The sequence below is a fragment of the Balaenoptera borealis genome (genome assembly GCF_965194805.1).
Source record: "Balaenoptera borealis genome assembly, chromosome: 14".
In the NCBI taxonomy this organism is placed as follows: domain Eukaryota; kingdom Metazoa; phylum Chordata; class Mammalia; order Artiodactyla; family Balaenopteridae; genus Balaenoptera; species Balaenoptera borealis.
The window spans coordinates 16,190,985-16,214,992 of NC_138875.1; the positions used below are offsets into that span (position 1 = coordinate 16,190,985).

At 44.2% G+C, this 24,008-nt stretch overlaps 1 protein-coding gene across 23 annotated transcripts in view; it reads right to left on the reverse strand.

Annotated features, from left to right (window-relative positions):
• NEDD4L (NEDD4 like E3 ubiquitin protein ligase) overlaps positions 1 to 24,008 on the reverse strand; it is a gene marked incomplete at its 5' end in the record, with an annotated part of 340,566 nt that overhangs the window by 16,185 nt on the left and 300,373 nt on the right. For all 23 annotated transcript variants that reach the window (XM_082354964.1, XM_082354966.1, XM_082354972.1 and 20 more), the window contains 6 exons: positions 1,495 to 1,568; positions 12,007 to 12,102; positions 13,708 to 13,778; positions 16,252 to 16,373; positions 17,862 to 18,091; positions 19,862 to 19,927. In XM_082354964.1, the coding sequence (XP_082211090.1) occupies positions 1,495 to 1,568; positions 12,007 to 12,102; positions 13,708 to 13,778; positions 16,252 to 16,373; positions 17,862 to 18,091; positions 19,862 to 19,927 (659 nt within the window). The remainder of the gene's footprint in view (positions 1 to 1,494; positions 1,569 to 12,006; positions 12,103 to 13,707; positions 13,779 to 16,251; positions 16,374 to 17,861; positions 18,092 to 19,861; positions 19,928 to 24,008) is intronic.

Genomic DNA, 24,008 nt, shown 5'->3' on the forward strand with positions numbered 1-24,008 from the left:
GTCGTGAAATAGCACAAGGACCTTGTCATAAAGGGCTCTCACTTACGAGGTGGCACCATGGCAACGGCCCTCGAGGACCAGCCTGCTGCCCACTCACTGCTCAGAATATCAGGTTTTACTGGCTGTGCTGCCATCACCAGCCCAACAGCCTACTTGCACCAGAGGATACAGGTGGCAGGGAGCAGGCGGGGATTTCTATCCTCCTTCTTGCAGTGAAGCTAGCGGAGGCGCCCCGCAATTTGAAACCTAAAAGAATTAACTGCAAAGAATGATGCACAACATGTATCACAAGGTGCAAATACTCAGTCTTTCGAACCCAGTCACCCTGGGGTGGAGTGTTGTTAAAAATCTATTCAAAGTCTACACTTTCCGAATGAAGACAACAGTGCCCGTTAGGACGTCGTCTGCTTGCTGAGACTGTCCAAGTTCAGCACAAGCGCCAATTAAGGTGAACAGGCAAGAAATGTAGTCTCCTACTTCTAGTTTTTGATTAAGCGTAGCAAGCTTTCAACTTGCAAGTGGAGAAGTCCATGCTTTGTCAGGGTCTCTAAGTAGAGATGCCAGCACTCTCCAATTCTTCCTAATTAGAAAGGAGAGTAGGTGTTTTTTTTTTTTTTTGCAGATGCTAAGGAAGGATGCTAAGATCCTCAGCCAATTCTCTGAATTCAAGTCCTGTGATCGACTGTGATGAGAGAGGACGGAACGCAGCTTGTTGAAATGGAGTTCTGAATGCAAACAAGGAGCTCAGGCCATGGCTGTAACTCACTAGACAAGCAGAAACTAGGATCTGGGAGCCAACCACTGTTAACACCGACCTCGCCCCTGTTCGAGGGCTAGCAAGGGCAACCTGGCAATCCTTGGAAGATACCAGAATTGTGAGCTCGAAGCATACGTATATACCAAAGAGGAAAATGTAAGCTGCCCAACTGTACCTTCTGCCCAGCACAGACTCCCAGGATTACCTAACAGCTAGATTTCCAAAGGACTCAACATTCTGTCCCACCAAAGGACGCTGAGATTAAGAAAATTACAAACATCAGGAACAATTCTTCATGTTTGCATGTGCTGAATTCTCCATATCCATTTTAACTCTTCTCCTACATTTTCATTATGGAAAAGAAGTCAGGAGACAGATGGAATATGTTCTCTTCGGTTGTTCCCAATTTTACCCCAACTGGCTGTTGACACTGGTCCACTGTTGTAATTCTCAATTTTAGACGAGATGCCCACAGGCTCCCAGAGAATTTGCCAAGTTACTCAATAGTGGCCCCTTTCTCTCCTCCCACTGCTCCTCTGTATGGCAGCAACATGAAGTCAGGACACAAGTCAAACTTTGCATCCCATAATTCAGCTTCCTATTAGGCCAAGCCAGAAAAGAACTCATACTGTTAAAAGTGTGTCCATAATCTGCACGAATTGTTCTGGCAAAAGACGGCAACCAAACATGCTGTTCAATTTAATAAAAGAAAAGGCTGTAAGTATGTGTGTACGTACTCAATGTATTCCCTTTTGTTTTCATTTGTTACCATTATTTCTGACCCATTGGGCTTCAGATCCACTTGATATGTCTGTAATTACAAAGATAAAACAACGATCACCATCATGAAGTTATTTTGCATATTATCACTGAGTAATAACGTCTTATTATAAAAGGAAGATAAGTAAAATTTATTCAGCACTCGTTCCCAGCAAATGGGCTCTGTGTCCAAGAGAATGTCTAATGAGGCTTCTAAATTGTTAAGATGCTACACACTTAAAGATGTTATCATTGAAGGCAAATTATTTTATGGTTATTTATGAGTTTTAATTATTCTTCATACATTAGCAACAATGGAGAACAACACTTTTCCCATCTGCTATTGACTTATTAAGAGATTTAATTATGTTTAACAGAAAAGACAGGATACATCCATCAAGACTGCAGAGATCCAGATTTGTTGCTGAAAATTAGATTTTATAGCCATAAAAAAAAGATATGTGGAATTTCTTTCAAAGGAGCAAAACACAGGGACTTAAAAAAAGAAAGATGCTGAGAAAGTCAGGCTGAGGGATGGGTTCACCTGCCACCCCTGAGAACCCCAGGCTTTGATGTGCATCCAGACGCCACCTCCTGGCTCATCGGCCCCGAAAGCCCCCTCCCTCAGAGCAAGCCAGGAGTGAAAAGAGCAAAGCAGCTGAACTCAAGGCACAGCCTTCTCCTCTGCCCTGAGCCGGCCCTGGCTTAACATCAAAGTGTATAAAGCAATAAGTAGCAGAAGCGAAGGGAAGGGAAGGAAGAGGCCTACTGATCTAACAAGTAAAATGTTTACTCTCATGGAAATTCCAGGGAAATAAAAAGGAAAAAAATACCACTCACAGCTCCCCAATTCAAAGGTAACCACATTTGTATTCTGGTGGGACTCCTTGTGGTCTTTTTTCCCGCACCCACCCAGCCACATCTGAGAGGAGGCCGAGCCGAGCCTGAGGGAGAGCATTCTCCAGAGCAAGCATCCAGGCTGCATCCATCACGAGGGATACAGATTCAAATCTGCAACAGATCTCCTGCTTTGGCAGAGGTCCATTTTCAGGGACCCCTCCCCAGCCCTGCCACACACGCGCAGGACAGACGGCCTCTCTGGCCTGAATATCAGATCCTGTTCCTCTCCAAACGTTTTCTCTGATGATGCACTTGATTATTGTTCCTTTTCACACGGAGACAGCTTTTTCAATCAAAGCCCACTGATCCTCTGTCTCGGCCCTTCATATTTTCTTGTCTTTTTTTTTGTTATTCGGGAAGGGATCTCGTTTCCCTCCCACGTGACTGAGCTCCACTTTCGACAACATCAATTCAACGTTTTACTGTCTGCAGTACGGACTTTACTTTTTTATTTTTTAACATCTTTATTGGAGTATAGTTGCTTTACAATGTTGTGTTAGTTTCTGCTGTACAACAAAGTAAATCAGCTGTATGTATACATATATCTCCATATCCCCTCCCTCTTGCGTCTCCCTCCCATCCTCCCTATCCCACCCCTCTAGGTAGTCATGAAGCACCAAGCTGATCTCCCTGTGCTATGCAGCTGCTTCCCACTAGCTATCTATTTTACATTTGGTAGTGTATATATGTCAACGCTACTCTCTCACTTCGTCCCAGCTTACCCTTCCCCCTCCCCATATCCTCAAGTCCATTCTCTATGTCTGCGTCTTTATTCCTGTCCTGCCCCTAGGTTCTTTAGAACCATTTTTTTTTTTTTTAGATTCCATATATATGTGTTAGCATATGATATTTGTTTTTCTCTTTCTGACCTACTTCACTCTGTATGACAGACTCTAGGTCCATCCACCTCACTACAAATAACTCACTTTCATTTCTTTTTATGGCTGAGTAATATTCCATTGTATATATGTGTCGTATCTTCTTTATCCATTCATCTGTCAATGGATACTTAGGTTGCTTCCATGTCCTGGCTATTGTAAATAGTGCTGCAATGAACATTGTGGTACATGACTCTTTTTGAACTACGGTTTTCTCAGGGTATATGCCAGGAAGTAGGCATGGAGGGAACCTACCTCAACATAATAAAGGCCATAGATGACAAACCCACCGGCAACATCGTTCTCAATGGTGAAAAACTGAACCCATTTCCTCTAAGATCAGGAGCAAGACAAGGTTGCCCACTCTCACCACTATTATTCAACATAGTTTTGCAAGTTTCAGCCACAGCAATCAGAGAAGAAAAAGAAATAAAAGAAATTCAAATCAGAAAAGACATAAAACTGTCACTGTTTGCAGATGACATGATACTATACATAGAGAATCCTAAAGATGCCACCAGAAAACTACTAGAGCTAATCAATGAATCTGGTAAAGTAGCAGGATACAAAATTAATGCACAGAAATCTCTTGCGTTCCTATACACTAACGACAAAAAATCTGAAAGAGAAATTAAGGAAATACTCCCATTTACCACTGCAACAAAAAGAATAAAATACTTAGGGATAAACCTACCTAAGGAGACAAAAGACCTGTATGCAGAAAACTATAAGACACTGATGAAAGAAAGACGATACAAAGGGAGAGATATACCATGTTCTTGGATTGGAAGAATCAACATTGTGAAAATGACTATACTATCCAAAGCAATCTACAGATCCAATGGAATCCCTATCAAACTACCAATGGCATTTTTCACAGAACTAGAACAAAAATTTTCACAATTTGTATGGAAACACAAAAGACCCCGAATAGCCAAAGCAACCTTGAGAAAGAAAAACGGAGCTGGAGGAATCAGGTTCCCTGACTTCAGACTATACTACAAAGCTACAGTAATCAAGACAGCATGGTACTGGCACAAAAACAGAAATATAGATCAATGGAACAGCATAGAAAGCCCACAGATCAACCCACGCACATATGGTCAGGAGGCGAGAATATACAATGGAGAAAAGACAGCCTCTTCAATAAGTGGTGCTGGGAAAACTGGACAGCTACATGGAAAAGAATGAAATTAGAACACTCCCTAACACCATACACAAAAATATACTCAAAATTGATTAAAGACTTAAATGTAAGATGGGGCACTATAAAACTCTTAGAGGAAAACATAGGAAAAACACTCTTTGACATAAATCACAGCAAGATCTTTTTTGACCCACCTCCTAGAGTAATGAAAATAAAAACAAACATAAACAAATGGGACCTAATGAAACTTAAAAGCTTTTGCACAGCAAAGGAAACCATAAACAAGACAAAAAGACAACCCTCAGAATGGGAGAAAATATTTGCAAATGCAGTACGGACTTTAATTGCTACTGTATTTTTATTCTTCTTCAAATCCTTCCTTCCCGCCGGGTGCCCCCTTCCGGCTGCTGTCTTCCATTCCATCCAGTTGCCCCCCGTGGTGACCTGCTCCTGTCCTGTGCAGGTCACGGCACTTTTTTGAAGATATTAAACAGTTCGCTTAGGGAGTGGGATGGGAGGTCTCTTATAGTAAAACATCTTTAGTCCTTTGACAATTATTTGGAGGTCTGTAGGCAGTATTCATTTACACTTTTGTAGTCGATTATTTGTGGGTCTGTAGGCAGTATTCATTTACACTTTTGTAGTATTTTTTAATAAGACAGTTTTTCTTTTTTCCCCCCATTTATTCCTCAAAGATTGTCTTGCTGTTCCCTTCCATGATGAGATTTTTCTATCAGATCCACACCAAATGACAAGTTAATAAATCCAAGCCCGGTTCTGGATATTGAGAGGCTTTCAGTACAGTTCAGCTGTACTATATAGAATGTTTTCTGGGAGCTGCAATTTCCAGAGCTACTGAATGAGAGGGTCAACCATAGACGAGACAGGGTGGGGAGGGGAAAGGAGAAAAACACTTCTGGTGCCTCCAAAAGCAGCCCCTAGTGATGAAAAATGGCAGAATCAGCCAGCACTGCTGAGTGTAGAGAAACAGTTCTTATCAATGCTGGTGGTGAGGGTCTAACTGGTTCAACCTTTTGAAAAGATAATTTGGCAACAGGAGTCAAGATTTTAATGTGCATATGCCTTTTCATAATAATTTCTCTTTTAGGACTTATACCAAGGGAAAGAAATTGGTCAAGTGTACAAAATGTATATTCCAGGATTATACTCATCGTACTGTTTACATAGTGAAATACTGAAATAGCCTAGATGCTGACCATTAGGGCATGGTTAAAAAAGGTACAGTCTATGAAATGGAATTTGGTGTAGCCATTAAAATGGTATTTACTGACATGGAAAGGTACCTACGATATATTAAGTTAAAACTGTACACACTGTACAATTCCATTTCTGTTAAAAAGATAAAACCTTATTTGTGTGTTTACAGAGAATAATTCTGGAAGACACAAATCAAAATTTTACTCGTGACTTTCCTCTAGGTGGTAGGAACTATTAGTGACTTTAATATGTGTTTACTGTACTGACTTTATTTTTATTCCTAAGATTAATATTTTGCAATCAGATAAATAAAACTGTTTTTGAAAAACAAAAAAGACCGGACCATACTCTCTGTGCTGAGTAAGGAATTGTCGGCTGGGGCAGCCGTGGGTCACATGGTTGGTTGGGGCTCACATGTAGGTCACATGGTTTCTCCCGGCAGGCAGGGAAGGGGGTCTCCAGGCCTGCTCCCTAAGCTGCTCCCTTAGAGTAAATCCTCCCCAAGCCCTAGGGGTCTCTCAGTCAGGCTTCCGCTGGTGTTCCACCCCCATTCTCCCTCTCCTCACACACCACCTGTGGGCTGCTGTTCAAATTCCACTTTTAAAATTTTTTTTGGCTGCGTTGGGTCTTCGTTGCTGTGCGCGGGCTTTCTCTAGTTGCGGCGAGCGGGGGCTACTCTTTGTTGCGGTGCGTGGGCTTCTCATTGCAGTGGCTTCTCTTGTTGCGAAGCACGGGCTCTAGGAGTGCGGGCTTCAGTAGTTGCAGGATGTGGGCTCAGTAGTTGTGGCATGCAGGCCCTAGAGTGCAGGCTCAATAGTTGCGGTGCACGGGCTCTAAGGTGCGCAGGCTTCAGTAGTTGTGGCACACGGGCATAGTTGCTCTGCGGCATGTGGGATCTTCCTGGACCAGGGATCGAACCTGTGTCCCTTGCACTGGCAGGCGGATTCTTAACCACTGCGCTACAAGGGAAGTCCCAAATTCCACTTTTTAAATATAGTTGTCGTCTTGTGTCTGAACTCCTTCCTCAAGGACCCAACGTGAAGACACTAACACAGTGCCTGGCACACAGAAGGGGATTAATAAGTGCTCGTAGGAAAAAAGTGCTCTTTCTTGAAGTCTCCTGGCCCAAGTATGAACTCCTCTCTCTTCTTCGTAAAGACCACAAAGATCAGAGGAACCTCTGGGGTGCAGCTCGTGCAGAACTGGACCCCTCTTCTGTGGCAAGGGACAACTTCAGATTCACACACGTCTCCCCGATCTTCCTCAGATGCTTTACGACAAATGTCTGAGGAGTCCACCGAGAAACTGTCTAGGTCAAATCGGGCATCCTGGACCCAGGCAGAGGAAGGCTTGACTGCTTCTCATCGTGTTCTTGGGCGCCGTCCTCATCCTCCCCAGCCTCTCCCAGCGGCCGGCCCACCTTTCTACCTTCATGTTTCCCGCAGCTGCCACCTGCCCACTTCCTTGACCTGGTCTTTGAGGAACTACCTCCTCACTGGGGTCTTGGTCTGGTTCCGTCCAGCTCCAGCCACGACCTCGCTCTGCCTCTCACCTCTCTCTCCTTCCTACATCCAGTTTCTGCCTCTTCCCTTATTCCCTCTCCCCAACCCAGTGCTCCTCAGCCTTTTTCCCCATTAATTACCCCCCAGGAGCCTTTTCAGACCGCCCCCCAATTGCCCCTTCCCTCCCACGCAATCTTACCAAAGAGACCCATGGTACACCTGTGTTACGTTCTGCGGCCCCCTTGGAGGACCACGAGCCATTGTAATGGCTGAGACTTTTTGTCCTCCAAGACAAAAAGTTGTCTAGTTTTTGCCCCCTAGGGGTGTCGTCTCCCCAGTTGAGAATGTGCGCCTTCACCCAACTCAGGCCGGGTCCCAAACAATTTTCCTATAGGCTGCTGCCCATTCTCTTCCCCTCCCCACTGCACAGCTTCTTAGAAGTCCACACTGCTAGTGCCTCTTCAAAGCAACCAAATCAGGTGCTGCTCTGCTGGCCCTGCAGTCAAGAACTTCTGCTTGGCACAGCTCTAAAAGGATGTCTCCTCTTGGTGGGGCACGTGTGTGCAGGGGTGTACATGAGTGTATGGTTGATTCTTTCTGGTTGGCATATGACGATTGTTCAAATATTGAAATTTGTTCATCGGAAACATTGTTAGTAGGCCCCAGAAACCAGCAGCTGCAGATTCTCACCAACCAGAAAGGAAGCAGACTGGAAAAAAATGGCAACAGCTGCAATTTCATTACATGAAGTGACAGCTACCGCCAAACTTCATGGTCTGGTATTTCTAATCATGGGATGAGAAAAAGAGAGCCTAAAGCACTAAGGAAGGCCGACTGCACGCACACCTCACTTCTGTGGTAACTTCACTCTAGTGAAGAAATGACTTTATCTTTTTGCACAAGGAGGCGTGGGCTTCCTCTTGGGTTAGAAAATGGCAATGCACAGTCAGCAGTTTTGCAGAGGGCCGGGGGAGGGGGAGGCCTGCACAGGCCTCTTGCTGATGTCCACGTTTTTGGTTCAACAACTCTATTTTGAGTGTCTACCCTGTACCAGGCACTGCCAGGTGGTGAGTGCACAATGGGGAGCAAAAGGCAGACCCAGGGCAGCCATCACCGGGACTGAGTCTGCTGGGAGAGAGAGACACTAAACACATAACCATACAAATAAATGCAAAGCCACTTATGGTACCTGCCATAGGGAGACACGAAAGACACTCTGAAGTACTGTGGTCCTGGGTCAGAGCTAGCTTTGTCTGAACTGAGGATGGGAGTGTGTTCCCAACTGGAGGAATGGCATGTGCAAAGGTCCTGAGGCAAGAAGGAGCTTGGTGTGTGCAAGAAGTCTCGTAGGACCAGACCCAGAAAGCATGAGGGGCAGCACTGATGCAAAATGCACCTGGAGATGAACAGGCAGGGCCCAGCCACACAGGACTTCATGAGGCAAATTAAGGATTTGGGTCTTTATCTTGACAGTGATAAAGTGGGAAATCTCTGCATGTTTTTTAGCAGAGGAATGAAATGATCATTTCACATTCTGAAAAGACCACTCTGCCATTGTAGGAGGCCAAGGTGGATATAAAAAACCAGTTAGGAATCTACGAGAGAAGATGGTAGCTTAGGCTTGGGTATTGTTGGTGGGACAGACAAGGAGAACAGAGAGAACTGAAGAATAGTCGGGAGTCAAAATGAACAGGGCCTGGTGATGGACTGGATATGGGAGATGAGATCAATGTGTGCCTGCTTAATTCACTCTACATTTCTCCCCAGAACACAAAATAGATATGCTAGTTCCTTGCTAATCAGGTTTCACTCTCTAAAAAGGAAAGCCAGTAATTTCACAAATAGGGCACCTAATCATTATCTTACTCATCTCATGAGTCTGTTTTGATTACTGCATTACTCTACCTGATTCAATCCAAAGTCAGAAAAACCCACATTAAATGAGGAGGTTTAAGAATTGTTTTTAATGAACCATTGACGTGAGCTATAACGACCATCAGAATCTATTAGAAGTCTACTTAAAAATGCAAACATCTTGTTTGGTTTGTACTTATTAGGTGGAAATAGTTACATTTAACTGTAACTAAGGAAGGTTTAGTCTGCTTCTAACTTTGGCATCACTAATGTCTTCTGAACTGTGTTAAGTTAGTCATAGGGATTTCTACAAGTGGATATAATATAAAGAGACCTTTTTTTTTTGCATTTGACACCCAAGACTGATTTTAAATCTTCCTTGGTTCTTTATCTCTACTCCTCCCTACATGCGTTAAAAATGCAAAGAAGACATAGTTCCAGGATGATTAGCCATGTGTTATCCTTTGAAAATTGGCAGTTAAGACCTTTAAATAGGTCCAGCTTAAAAAAAAGTCATTGCAATTCCAATTATTTTGTTGTCTCACACTTGGAGCTTCCATTACTTATAACATTAAAAAAAACCTAGGTCGGCATGATTCATTCCTTTGCTCACTAAGCATTTAGCAGCCATCGCTACACACCGGGCACTGGAGAAACCAAGGAGACCTCGGGGGCTCACAGGAGGCAGCAGGCCGGGGATGGCTAGAGGACAGAGCGTTATGGTGGGGGAGAGGAGGATGGGTCGGCAAGGAGAGGGCGCCACGCAGCCAGTGACAGGGCACGGGGTGTCCTGGGGGACACCGAGGCAGGCACCCCATGGCTGTGAAGGTGAGAGGAAGGAGGTGTAGGTAAGGTGGGCAGCGAGGGGTCCTAAGCCGTGCAGGAAAGGTTTTAAGTCACACTGAAGGGCACGGGCTGGCCAGTGAAGAATCTGCGTCGAGCAGAAGAGTTGCAGGTCCAGGTTTGCTTTTCAGAACCACTACATCCGGAGCATACGTGTGGAGGCATCAGAGAACGGACTGGAGCGAGGGGCGATGCAGGGACCAGGGAGACTGCTACACGACACAGCCAAGGGACCGGCAGAGCCTCAACAAGGGAAGGGTGCAGACAAGGGAAGCGATGAGGAGGCTGGGGCTAGAGGACGCAGTGACCAGCTGGACACGGAGGGAGAGGGGAGATTCCAAGGGGACTCCAGTTTCAGGCCGGAGGGGAGGGTGAGGGCACTGGTTAGACCGGAGCGGAGATGGGGGGTCGGGAGGAGGAAGTGGCTTTTTCAGTTCGGGGACCTGTGGGTCTTTCAGGAGACACGGCTCAGGAGGAAGCCGAACCAGGGGGAATCTGGACGCTAGAGGAAGGGTGGGGGCTGCAGGTGAGAGGCTGGCGGTGAGCCGCGCAGAGCTGCAGCTGGGCTGGGTGAGGCCGCCCAGCGAGCGAGGCAGGACGAGAAAAGAAGTGGGCAGGGGAGCATCGGCGTCGCGGGGCCAGCAGAAGCAGCAGGGCTTAGGGGAGGTGGAAGGAGAGCAGCGGAGTCGGGTGGGGAGGGGGGAGAAGGGATGAAGTGGGGGTGACTTGCAGGGGCTTCAGGGGAGGGAGCAGTGGAGGAGGGAAGCAGACAAGGGCCAGAACCCATTTACGTTCAGTCCTGGGCGGGGGGGCCACCGCTAACCTGGAGGCGACAGCTTTGGGGGTGGTGCAGAAGAGATTTCCCTCCTCCACCCCACGACAGGACTCCCACAAGGACAGCAGTGTCCATCGGTCTGTGAAGGTTTGGGGGCATGAAACACAGGATGGGGCGAAAAAGGATGGGGAGGGCAAAATGAGATTCCTAATGGACTCGTTGATCATTTCCATTAATCACAAGGTCTCTCTCATCCCTGGCGCCTGAAATTCTATGAGCCTCAACTCAACCAACCAGGAAGGAAAGAAAACACAGACTCCCTGAGACCCACCCACTTCTGGGACTCACACGAGTGACGGTTTCCTGGCTTGAGCGGATGTAACAAGTAATTTGGGTGTGTGATCACGTTCCTTCTCAACAGTTTTTACCCCAGGTGTCATTAATTTCTTTATATCCAGCGGCATCAGCTTCTTTTTTCTAAGACTGTGAACCCAAGAGGGCAGGGACCTGATTTCCTTACCTCACCTATAAAACTGAGCACAGCATCGTGAAACGATAGCCAATACGAGCACACTTTTTGGACAGTGGAGTACACTTTCAATAATCTCTGAAGCAATAAAGAACAAATCAATGTCATGTTCCATTAGCAACCCTTAAAACGGGCTCCATGATCTCATGAACGCCAAGGCCATGTACACTTGGTCTGGTAGAGGGGAACTCTCTCTGGGGTTTTGTGAAAGGACAGGTACCAGGGGTTGGATAATCCTGAGAAGTCGTTCCCCAAAGCATCGTTATCACCGGGGGACAAATGAACCAAAGGTTTCAGGTTTAAGACAAACACATCCTACAGAACTTCAGGATGATGATGAGAATTCCAAGAAGGCAACTTTATCTTTGAAATTGATCTTTATGGTTAATCCAGCCTTAATGACAGTATTGGTGCAAAGCAAGAAGGAATGTTAGAAAACCCTGAGTCTGCTGAGCCCCCAAAGACAAACTTCACCGTGACAAGGGAACCATTAAAGCAGAGGGAAAAAAACCAAGGCCCCCCCAGACATCACCTACTCCTGGTCATGTATTTATATCACTAAGTAAACATTTACACTATTTTTTTGAAGTATCTAAATTTTAAAACCAAGGCACAAACATTCACACTCAGATCTGCTTTAGATGTGAGACGTAGGTGCTACTTCACACACCAGAGGCCTTAGAATTTCTCTAACTTTGCAGGAAGAGAGGCAGTTGTAATTGGGACTTGGCTTCCTGGCATGATAATAAGATACCGATACAATCAGATGATAATCAGCAAAGACTCAAAGAAGCAAAGCCTCTTTGAAAGTCAAGGGGGAGCTCGTGGGGTTACCCACACATACCTGCCCAAAGTTTTCTTCATCAATGCAAAACATAAGGTCCAGTTCAGTCGGATCATTTTCTAAGATCCATTTCAAAGAGTTGTAGTATTCACTATCCTACAGAAATGACACAAAAATTAAAATTAAGCATTTTTTTCCCAAAATATACACTCACTTCTTTAAATAACTATGTCCTTGCAATGTAGTTCCATCCAGAATCTCAAGAAATGCATTAGTCACTAATATGTTTCCAGCTCTACCCCAAACCTACTCTTCCACTTTAAAAATACAAACTAAAAAACTGCTTTGGTAGTAACGGGGGTTTGTAGTCGGATCCTGCCCTCTGCGAAGAGGAAGCAGCCTGCTTCAGACGGCGGTCATACGCAGACATTAACATACTCCCAATCTTTTAAGAGTGAAAATATCAGAGGAGAGTAGGAAGGATAGAGAATGTTCTAATTCAGTACCAATGGCTTCAAGTTATGTCCCTTCCTGTGCTTCCACCACTCTCTGCAAGTCACTGTGAGCAAAGAGGAAGGCTGCCCTGGGTCAAAACCCAGCACACAGGCCCCGAGAGCCTGGGCTCCTCTGTCTCTTGGGCAGCCCCAGGGGCTCCACGAAGACAAAACAGAATGTGTGCACCAGCTGTCAACATGGGGAATAAAATTCATTTAGACTTGAAGAGAGATTTTTATACTCCTAGCTTCCTCATCATACAGTAACAAAAGCATAAAGCCTAAGCTAAAGGTAAAAACTGAAGAGAAACTTGACACGGGTACCGTGGACACACAGAGCTGCCCGCCCGTGGAAAACCCAGCTGAGTGGACTTGTGTGCGCTGCTGGCCTTCTACTCTCCTGCCACACCCAGAGGACGAGCTGTGAGAGAGGGGTACACGGCTCACACACCCAACCACACAACGCGTACAGCCAACACGGCAGCGAGGCTGAGGTGACTCAAGTGACAGAACGTGCAAGCAGAGCTGCAAACACCCCAAATGGACGAAGACGCTTCCTGACGGCCCCGTGTGTGGCTGGTGAATGGTGAGAGGTGAGAGGTGAATGGCGGGAGTACAGGTAAATTAAAAGAAAAACAGAAGCAAAAGTATACTAGGAAAAGAGCATCAACTTTTGTTTTTTTATAGAAAAGCCTTTCAACTCTAAAATGGTCAGCCTAGATTAAATAAGTTAAATGCAACACGAAAACCCAAATCAAAAGTTAGCAATTATTTTCTAACTTTTCATTCCTCTCCTACACTGTAGTGGTCAGTTACCCTTCTTCCGTATCTGGGATGAGTATAAATAGTCTTCCCTTCATCTACTGTTTTGGTCTGGCTCCCTGCCATTTTTTTGAGGTCGGAAAACAGAGGGATAGCAGATGAACCTCTAAGTGTTCAGTATTAGCAGTTTTCCATGGAGAACAAGGGCAGCAATGAGGTCTCCAAATGACCCTTGGATTTAATTTGGTCAAACCAGTTCTGAGTAAGCACAGGTAACTGAGATGTGGGTGTACCCACCCTAAATACCATGACTCTAGGAAATGTGAACAATGATTTTCTTATTAAAAAAGTTAGGGAGATCAGTTAACCTCTCGAACAATCCCTGTTGTCCATACTGAATGACAACGCCCATAAGAATTGCTGTGACTACAACATGGTCTCAACTACCTTTCCATAAGGCACAAGCTGCTGGTGATGTCCACGGGAGTGACCTCTATTTACTCACCACAGATTCCATGTCATTCAGAGTTATCTGCTTTCCCAGCATCATTTTGTAAAACGGTCGAATGAAGAAACCTAAAACACGGTGAAAACTGAGTTAGTCTCAAATCTTTGATCATGCTGTGCATCAGAACATGAAATAAAAGATGAACCTGCTTTCGTTTGAATGAGAGACCGGGACAGAACCATCAAGGGCTTTCTATAGTAAGATGAGGGCCTGGTTTGGGGCAGGGTTGGGGGTAGGGGTTTAGGAAGGAGGGCAGTTATACTAACAGAGATGGTACAGCAGAGGGGTGAGGTCAGAAAGGCTGCTGGAGGTGACAAGTGAGCTTCAGGCACAATCAGGAAGCTGTAGTGCAAACAGGGCGCACGCACGGGGGAGAAAAGGGCGCTCCCAGCAGAGGGACAAGACTGGGGACTCGCCAGCACCGAAGCACAGGGCGTCCTGGGCAGACAGGCCAGAGAAGGGGCTGGGCAGGGGGTGTGCAGCTTACACGAGGTGCCGGAGAGTCCGGGCTGCTGCCCAGGGCCAAGGGGAGTCACTGAAACACCAGGAGGCAATTCCACCTGCATTTCAGTGCCATCGCTTGGGCAGTAATGGGAAGAGCAACAGGAAGGGACAGGAAGGGAACGAGGGAGGCTGTTAAGAAGGCTGTGCAGTCTTCCCGGGGCGGGGGGGTGGGGTGATGACGGCCTGAGGGAGGCAAGGGCGGTGGCAACGCCGCCACGACCGCGCAGGTGCCCCACAGGGACCCCGCTTCACCCCGTCCCAGGCAAGTCAGTGTCACGCGCCTCCTGACACAGGCGCCCCCGGAACCTCAGTCCTCCCCCTGCACCCTCAACTCCCACCCTCAGCGCCCCCTCCAGGTCTAACCAGCCACCCTCGCAGCCCGTTCCCGCTCCCACTGGCTTCAGTGTGGCCCTGCGGCTGAGGCTCAAACCCCCTGCTGTCTGGGGGGTGAAGCCACAGAAGGGAGCAGGGGCTGATCTGATGTGCAGCGTGTCTGCTCTGTCTCCAGGGCCGTTCACGGTCCCGGGAAACAAAGACACTGCTGGCCACACACCTGGGGGCGTTTGGGCTCTTCTCCTCGCAATTCCCGAGGACACGGTTACCTCCTATCTCCTTTTGCAGCCGGGACCTAGATGCCCCCATCACTACTCCAGGCAGCCTTGACTCCTGGCCCGTCCTCGCTCATCTGAAACGATCCCAGCTTCTAAGTGCGCCAACCCCACCGCAGCCTCCCGGCGAGGCTAATCCTGGTAAAGCACTCCCTGGCCCTCCGGCGGAGCCGAGAGCTCCCTGTGTTCCCTTCTGCTGGACTCTGGACCCATGTTTCCCGCACCCTCACTAGAACATCGGTCCCCTCAGGTCAGGATCTTAGATTAAACTTCTCTCTATTTCTCCTGTAGCAACTAAGAACGTCTTCTTGCTCGGCAGAAGGTAAATAATGGATGTTCTAATAATCTATGGCATGACTCCAGTGCTGCAAATTAAAATACATTCACTGTATATACATATACACAGTGAGACCAGTTTCCTTCTAATCAGAAAAAAAAGGGTTTACTCCTGCCACCAGCGCTGCCCCCCCCCGTAAAAAATAAAATGTTGAAATTAGAGGATCAAAATCAGCTAGCAATTACCAGTAAAAATTTATTAAAGGAGAAAGTACACAGGGTACATCAATTATTTACTAGCATAGCTAAGGTTCCATAAATGCAATTCACGTAATTCTCCTGGAAATCTCTCTCTACAGTAACTGCAGTGTCAATCTTAAATCTTGCTCTGCCTTCTACCCTCAACCATTTCACCCCTAAATTCTTCAAAAATATTTCTGATTCTCTTTCCTCACTGATGACTCCTGTAATGTTCTCTTAAGGGCACTACTTTTTCAAAGACCAAATCCATAAGAAGTCTCTATTAATAAGCCTATTGATACAGCCAGGGAGGGGGGTTTCACTCCTAACTTCCAAGGTACCTTGAAATTCTTGGTACTTTGCATGACTTACGTGCTCTAGATAATAATGAGATTATTTTGTGCCATCTGTTTCAGCAGTGATCCCAGGGGTCAAGGTCTTAGCTGAGTTATAACACTGCTTTGAAATTATTTACAGTCTCTTCACATTCAAAAAAATGGTAATTTGGGGACAAACAGGACAAAGGCAGGATATTGGCTGAATTAGACTGCTTTAATGAACTTTTCAATCCGTACTTTCCATCTGTCATCAAATCTAGTTCCTGCTAAAGAAACGTTATTCTGGAAAACTTATGCAAAAATACAGAATGTTCTGTGCTTCACACTTAAGTTTTTCAAAAAAATTTTTTTCAAACTGTGTGTTGACACTATGTCTTCAGTGCTCGGATTAAGATGATACCAGGAAAAAGCACCTTCATTATGGACAAAACATTAAAGAAACTACTGATTTACAGAGGGGGAACCAGTGAAGCACTTTTGCTTAAAACCTATGATGTGAAAGATAAGGCACCTGATAAGAGACCACAGACAGCACTGTCCAATTTTTATTACTTCAATACTTTTTAATAACTTACCATCTAAAAGTTTCCCATGAAATACTGCCAGACCAGCAACTCTTCCAATAAAAGTGAAATAGGACAAATGATCTTCATTACAGAGGCCTGAATTGGGATTGATCTGAAGCGTGTAGTTGTCCCTTTTTAGGGAGGGAGAGAGGGAAAAAGAAAGGCGGTGAATAAATGCAATGAATAAGAAATGCAAGAATTTGCATTTTCCACTGCTGCCTGTCATTAAGCTTTTACAGTGTGCCTGCAAACATCCTGTACCTGACAGATAAGGCATAAAAGCTAGGCAACGGGGCTTATTTAGTTAGCCCTTTTCCGTGACCAAGGACAGAGGTCTACTAGAGCTGGTGGATATGCCCTGTTATGTTAAACCGTGAGAAACTGGATATCTGACTACTGCTGATCGGCAAAAATCTCAATTTCATATGGTTCAGCCAAGTATTTTTGGAAGCTGAGAAACCCCACATACCAAAGGGGCTGGACATGGATTCCCAGCTATGTGTGAGTGCAACAGGTTGTCTCTGTGAGAAAGGGGGTTAACTCCCTTGAGAAGCTTTGGTTTGGGGATTAAAATTTTTCCCAGGGGTCCAACCCCTGATCCATCTGACCAGCATTCTGCCCTGAAAGGCCCGGAGGCCACTGGGAGCAACGTACGGCTGTCCCAGCAGTGCAGACCTCAAAACGTTGACGTGCACCTAAATCGTCCTTCTTTGGTCTCACAGTCAGGGGGATCGGTGGTTTGCAAAATGGGCTCCGTGGCCAGATTGTTCTGGGGGCAGCTTTGGGAATGTGGGTAAGAGGTGCAGATCTCGCCTCCGGATCCTGCCCTCCACTTCAGTGGCTTTTATCAATTTTACAAAATGGGCAATTCTTGGCCGGAGCACCGGAGAAGAGCACTGAGGCTGCCTTCCAAAAGAGCCCCCAGGAGACTGGCACCAGGGGAGAGACACGGGAGAACCCTTGTCCCCGCAGAGCACAGGTTGCTTTTCAAGGTCAACTGTTTTACTGGGGGCTCGGGTCCTGCCTAAGCCTTTGGAGAAGCCACAGCCTGGAGGAGGAAAGGGTGGCCTTGCAAGTAGCCAATGTTTGATTCCCGAGAAAGCAATTGACTCTGCCTCGGTCCGCATGCCTGGCAGTGATGAAATCTTAATGCAAGCGGGAGCGGTCTGGGCCTTCCCTCACAAGCCCAGGGCATGGTCCTTTGGCTCCTAAAGGACGGGTCCTCAGTTTGCCTTTAAGTAATTTGACTTCAGAAACTATTCTTGTTCATAAGACAACAACCTTCTGAATTCTGACAGTGACAAATTCTCCTGAATTAACGTAACGTTACGAATGAAAATTGCCTTGTTCCTTACTGTAAGTACCCAACACATTTTCAATCTCAATTACATGAACCCAGCAGACAAGAGAAGATTTATTTTTAGGTGTTCACAGAGTACGTTCGTTCACCATGTGGAGTCAGACCCGTTCTAGACTTACAAGGGCTGGTGGGGAGGGGCTGAAATCAGCAGTGTTAATTCACCTCTGAGTGAGCTGCTTATTCTTTCACTAAGTTTAAATTCATGAAGAATAAAACTGCTTCAGTGCGGACACCTTCTGAATGCACTCCAGACACTTACGTTGCAGAGTACTCGAACAGACCGTAATAGGGGTTGAACATCTCTTTGGACAGTAAGAAGAACCATTCTCTGGCCACGCCCCCGTAGTCCAGACCTTTTTCTGATTCAAATTCAATCCACAGCCTAGCTTTCAGGACATCTGGTCTTTTCACAGACATGATTCTCCGATAGGACTCTTCAAATATGTTATTTCTGTGAAGTTTCATTTCAAACCTATTTGGAATATCAGCCTAAAAACAAGAGAAAAAAAAACCCCACACACCATCAGACAGTAAATATACACCTTACTTCCTAACACACACACAAAAAAGAACAAAGAGCAGAAATGATAGCAGCCTTCAAATAAACAAGCAATGATGAAAGGTTCCAACCGAAACTCTCTCCTTTCTAGATTGTTCTTCACACAGACAGAAAGCCTATGTCAGGAGGAGACACACAGCATCCACCAGCAGGTGTCAGACTGAGCCAGCAACACGCGCTGCAGAAGAAACTATGCTGAGTAAAGACAATCATCCTCTCTCCCTTTTATAAGCAATTGTGGGGCACTTATCCGCCCACTGGCAACTGAAATATGGTCAACTCTGTATATTGTTTTAGTCAGAGAAAGGGACTGTAGTCCAGGGGATTAAAACCCATAGACAATCCCCACCTGGCCAGGCTGGGACGACCCTCAGCCCTGGTAGGGACTCTGGCTGGTAGCCGTGACCATGATGCCTACAAGCTAGTTCTGCTGCCACGGGGAGCGGGACCCCGATTATCATGGCCAAGTTGTGGGAAAGCACCCCAAAGGCAACAGTTAATAAACGTGAAAATAAAAAAGCACTTGACTGAAGTTGTGAATAACCGCTTCCCGGAAAAACAGGTCCAGGGTCAGCTTTGCCATGATGATGGATCTACAGAGTCAGTTTCCAGGCAGAAGGTACCACGGTGCAAGTGCCACAAAGTGAGACAGTGTGATATCTACAGTCATCACATCACTGGAGGAAATGCAGGCGACTCACAAAGAAACACGGGAATTCCACAGGTTCAAATTTGAGTCATTTCAAAAGGAGTTACTCAGGAGCTCCTTGAGTCAGGATGTTAGAAGAGAGAACAGAACCCCTAAGAGGGAGCTCCCCGAGGCAGAGGCTGTGTTTCAAGCGTCTCTGCATCCCCAGTGCCTCATCCATAGCAGAGGCCGGGAAAATGAGGCATCAGCTGAGGGAGTGGAGTGGGGTGGGGGAGATGGGGAAGGAGCACAGGCAAATGGGGGTGATCTGAGCTGCAGCTTTCCCCAGTGAGGAAGCCAAGAAACAATGACCAGAACAAAAACACCCCCAAAATAGTGAAGGCACAAACTCAGGAGAAAATTAGTAAAATTTACACCAGAGAGGTGAAATCAAAGTAAAACAGAAGATAGTGTTAAAGTATTTGGGGAGATATGTCAGTAGAAAATATAATATTGTATTTTAAAACACTGCCTGTAAAAAGCCTTACAGGGTTTCTCAGTTTTGTCAGAATCTTAACGGGTTTCCTGGTAAGAATTTTAATCTGAAAATTACACTTGGTCTTAATATGTCAAATATTATAAATTATATTTTTGTTGTACATATCATCATTAAAACTGTACTTCTGAATTTAAAGGGACTTGAACATTTTTCTAATTAGGATCCAGGTTTTATTACATAGGATAACCATAATTGATTGCATAGGCTTCTCCACATTTTTTCACTAGTTCCTGAATTATTTTATACCTCATAAAAATCATTTCTATTTTTTAATGTATTACATAAGAAATTACCTTCAGGTGATTTGATATGTAATACTAAGTTAATCTTCACTTACCATGTCTGTTAAAAAGAAAATTCAGATTGAAGATCCAGGTGGATCAAAGTGCAGTGAGAAAAGGAAGGTCATATTTTTAGTATACACGTAACAATAAGAAACGAGTTGTTCTCAGTGAAGTAATTTTGGTAACTTACAAATGACTAAAACAGCATTTTTGGAAGACATGTACTCACAGGTTTCTTTAATTTCTTCCTAAAGTAGTCATATTTCTGCTTAAATTCTCTGGAGTAAGGAACAGCCTGGAAGACAAATGTATAAATATAGATAATATGAACAACATGCTTGAAATTTTATGTATACTAAGCCAACATTCAGAAAATTTCATGAATCATGAACCTTAAAATCGTCACTCTCCATATAACCATTGAAATTTACATAATGCCTACATAGCACATGCGAATGTTCTAGAAATGATTAAGGTTAATCAGCACTGAATAGGGCTTTCACCCCTGAAAACAACAATATGGATATTCAAGAAATCATTTAGAGGTATTATACATAAACTAAATAGACTTTCCATGTGACTTCTGTCTGAATATGCATCAGGGTGCATTGTAATCTTTTTATAGGTTGTAGTTTAGGTAAGTTATTGGCTATCATACCTTAACACACAACTCCAAATGACCTACACTGTCGTTCAGAAAAGACTAATTCTGCTTTAAAAATCTTTGGGAGACAAATAGCCAAAGCCATCTTGAGAAAGAGAAACGGAGCTGGAGGAATCAGGCTCCTACACTTCAGACTATACTACAAAGCTACAGTAATCAAGACAGTATGGTACTGGCACAAAAACAGAAATATAGATCAATGGAATAGGATAGAAAGCCCAGAGATAAACCCATGCACATATGGTCACCCTATTTTTGATAAAGGATGCAAGAATATACAATGGAGAAAAGACAGCCTCTTCAATAAGTGGTGCTGGGAAAACTGGACAGCTACATGTAAAAGAATGAAATTAGAACACTCCCTAACACCATACACAAAAATAAACTCAAAATGGATTAAAGACCTAAATGTAAGGCCAGACACTATAAAACTCTTAGAGGAAAACATAGGCAGAACCCTGTATGACATAAATCACAGCAAGATCCTTTTTGACCCACCTCCTAGAGAAATGGAAATAAAAAGAAAAATAAACAAATGGGACCTAATGAAACTTAAAAGCTTTTGCACAGCAAAGGAAACCATAAACAAGACAAAAAGACAACCCTCAGAATGGGAGAAAATATTTGCAAATGAAGCAACTGACAAAGGATTAATCTCCAAAATTTACAAGCAGCTCAATATCAAAAAACCAAACAACCTAATCCAAAAATCGGCAGAAGACCTAAGTAGACATTTTCCAAAGAAGATATACAGATTGCCAACAAACACATGAAAGGATGCTCAACGACACTAATCACTAGAGAAATGCAAATCAAAACTACAATGAGGTATCACCTCACACCAGTCAGAATGGCCAACATCAAAAAATCTACAAACAATAAATGCTGGAGAGGGTGTGGAGAAAAGGGAACCCTCTTGCACTGTTGGTGGGAATGTAAATTGATACAGTCACTATGGAGAACAGTATGGAGGTTCCTTAAAAAACAAAAAATAGAACTACCATACGACCCAGCAATCCCACTACTGGGCATATACCCTGAGAAAACTGTAATTCAAAAAGACACATGCACCCCAATGTTCATTGCAGCACTATTTACAATAGCCAGGACATGGAAGCAACCTAAGTGTCCATCAACAGATGAATGGATAAAGAAGATGTGGTACACACATACAATGGAATATTACTCAGCCATAAAAAGAAATGAAATTGAGTTATTTATAGTGAGGTGGATGGACCTAGAGTTTGTCATACAGGGTGAAGTAAGTCAGAAAAAGAAAAAATACTGTATGCTAACACATATATATGGAATCTAAAAAAAAAAAAAAAAAATTGGTTCTGATGAACCTAGGGGCAGGACAGGAATAAGGATGCAGACATAGAGAATGGACTTGAGGACACGGGGAGGGGGAAGGGTAAGCTGTGATGAAGTGAGAGAGTGGCATGGACATATATACACTACCAAATGTAAAATAGATAGCTAGTGGGAAGCAGCCACATAGCACAGGGAGATCAGCTCAGTGCTTTGTGACCACCTAGAGGGGTGGGATAGGGAAGGTGGGAGGGAGGCGCAAAAGGGAGGGGATATGGGGATATGTGTATGCATATAGCTGATTCACTTTGTTATACAGCAGAAACTAACACAACATTGTAAAGCAATTATGCTTCAATAAAGATGTTAAAAAAAAAATCTTTGGGAGAAAAGTAACAAGTAGAAAGGCAAGCGAACTGATACACCTGTCAAGGAAAAAAAGTGGGTAAACAGCATGCTGGAAAAGGCCTCATTTTAGGAGTTGACTATTTAGAGGTCGTGGGCAAGGATTTCTTTAAATCTGGAATGCAGTATCTATGGAGCAAGTGATGATACCACAGGAGTGAGCTCAGTAACTGAGCTAACATTATTCATAAGTTCTGGAATCTTTTCAGGCAAAGTAATTACATTTTTATATAGTCATTTAAATATTCGGTACTTGCTATGATGTCAAGTAGCTTACAGTATCCGAGAGTCAGAGCCGTAACTTCAGGCGATAGAAAAGGCTTACAATTTTTTTTATGAAGCAGAAAGGATTGCTTTTGCACACACGCGGACGTAACTTGACAGCCTCACACTCAGAACAACTCATTGCTTTTTAGCGCATAGTGTGAATTTGGGCAAGAATACTTCTGCTGATATCATTTTGTGCTACATTAATAAAATACACTGATCCCTTGCAAAGTGTCTCCAGATTCTAAACCTTACACCTTCACCATGCTTACTCCTGACCGGAAAGAGGAGAAATGAAGAACAAAAGCTTCCCCGCTTCATACTGTTTTAAAACATGGTCACACAAATAATAACTAAGCCAAAACAAAAACAAGTTACTACTCTCATAGAAAACAATGATCATGTCAGTATTTTGCTTTGTAATTCAAGAGCAAAAGACAATATATTTAAGTATCTTAAGAACATTCTAAAGACAATTTATACTACCTATGGTCTGTTCTTAGTTTTTAATTTTTAAGCCAGCCTTCATTTGCCTCTTCACTGAACATTAGATTTGACTACATACTGTATTTATTTTGGGCAGTGTTCAGTCTGACGAAATACTGTATGAATTCTGATTCCAGAAAAGGTAGACATTTTATCACTATCTGGTCAACCACCAACCTAAGGAAAAGGATACAATACAAAGGTCTGACATAAGCCAATAAAGGCATTATCATGCTTTTTGCTCTGTAGCTTTTTTAGAAGCTATTGTGAGCAATAGGCAATAAGAAATAAATGAATACATAGTGGTAAATGCTAGGTGGGACAATGGTAGAGTTCCTCAGTGGTTGTTTTACGTGAGATGGTTGGGGAAGGCAGCTCTGAGAAAGGGAAATCTGAGCAGAAACCAGAATGACAGGAGGGAACAAACCATGACAGGAACAGTGAGTTCTCAAAAAAGGAAAAGTATTTGATGTTCTTAGCTATGATTAACTGTGATAGAAGAAAATTAAGCTGAAAAAAAAAAAAAGATTTCCTTTTATTATCTCATGCCAGCTTCAGAAGACCTGACTTCCAGGGCAGACTCTACTGCCAGCTAGCTCTGTGATATAACCTCTCCACTCCGGAATTCCTTCAGCGTTAAGCAGAAAGACTTGACTAGTCAAATTTTAAGGCTCTTCCCTTTCCAAAAATCTGTGATTCCAAGCAATTATTTTTTGTTTTTGTTTCCCTGCCTGAAAATGTTGAAAAAAGGCTTAAACATTCATCACTGTGTATGCAAGTTCAACTGTCTCAAATGACAAGTTTCCCAAGGAACGTATTTCAAAGTGTTGCCCCCCGCCCATGGTATCTCTGCCGTTGTCTGGCTTGTAACCTGGTAGGTGCTGACTAGATATCGGTGGAAATCAGTGCTGAGATATTTCTGGTCTTTCTCCTTCTGGGGAACAATGCATGAAAGTTGAGAAATACCCCTCCTCCTCCAATACTCATCTTTTCTCTCTAGGGGTCGTTCTTATGATGGCCTAAGAAGAATAGGTTTTTATATTCTTCTCCTGAAAAGATTCCAACAACATACCAGGATAAAGACATCCATACGTTGCAGCCTCTGAAGAGAATTACATTTCTGCATTGGACAGGCCAAATTATTTATTCTCTCTTGAAAACCTGGCATCTTCTTTTCTTACATACAATATAATGTGTAAAATAAGCCTATTTAAAGAATTAACATATCTGTTGATTAAAGTTG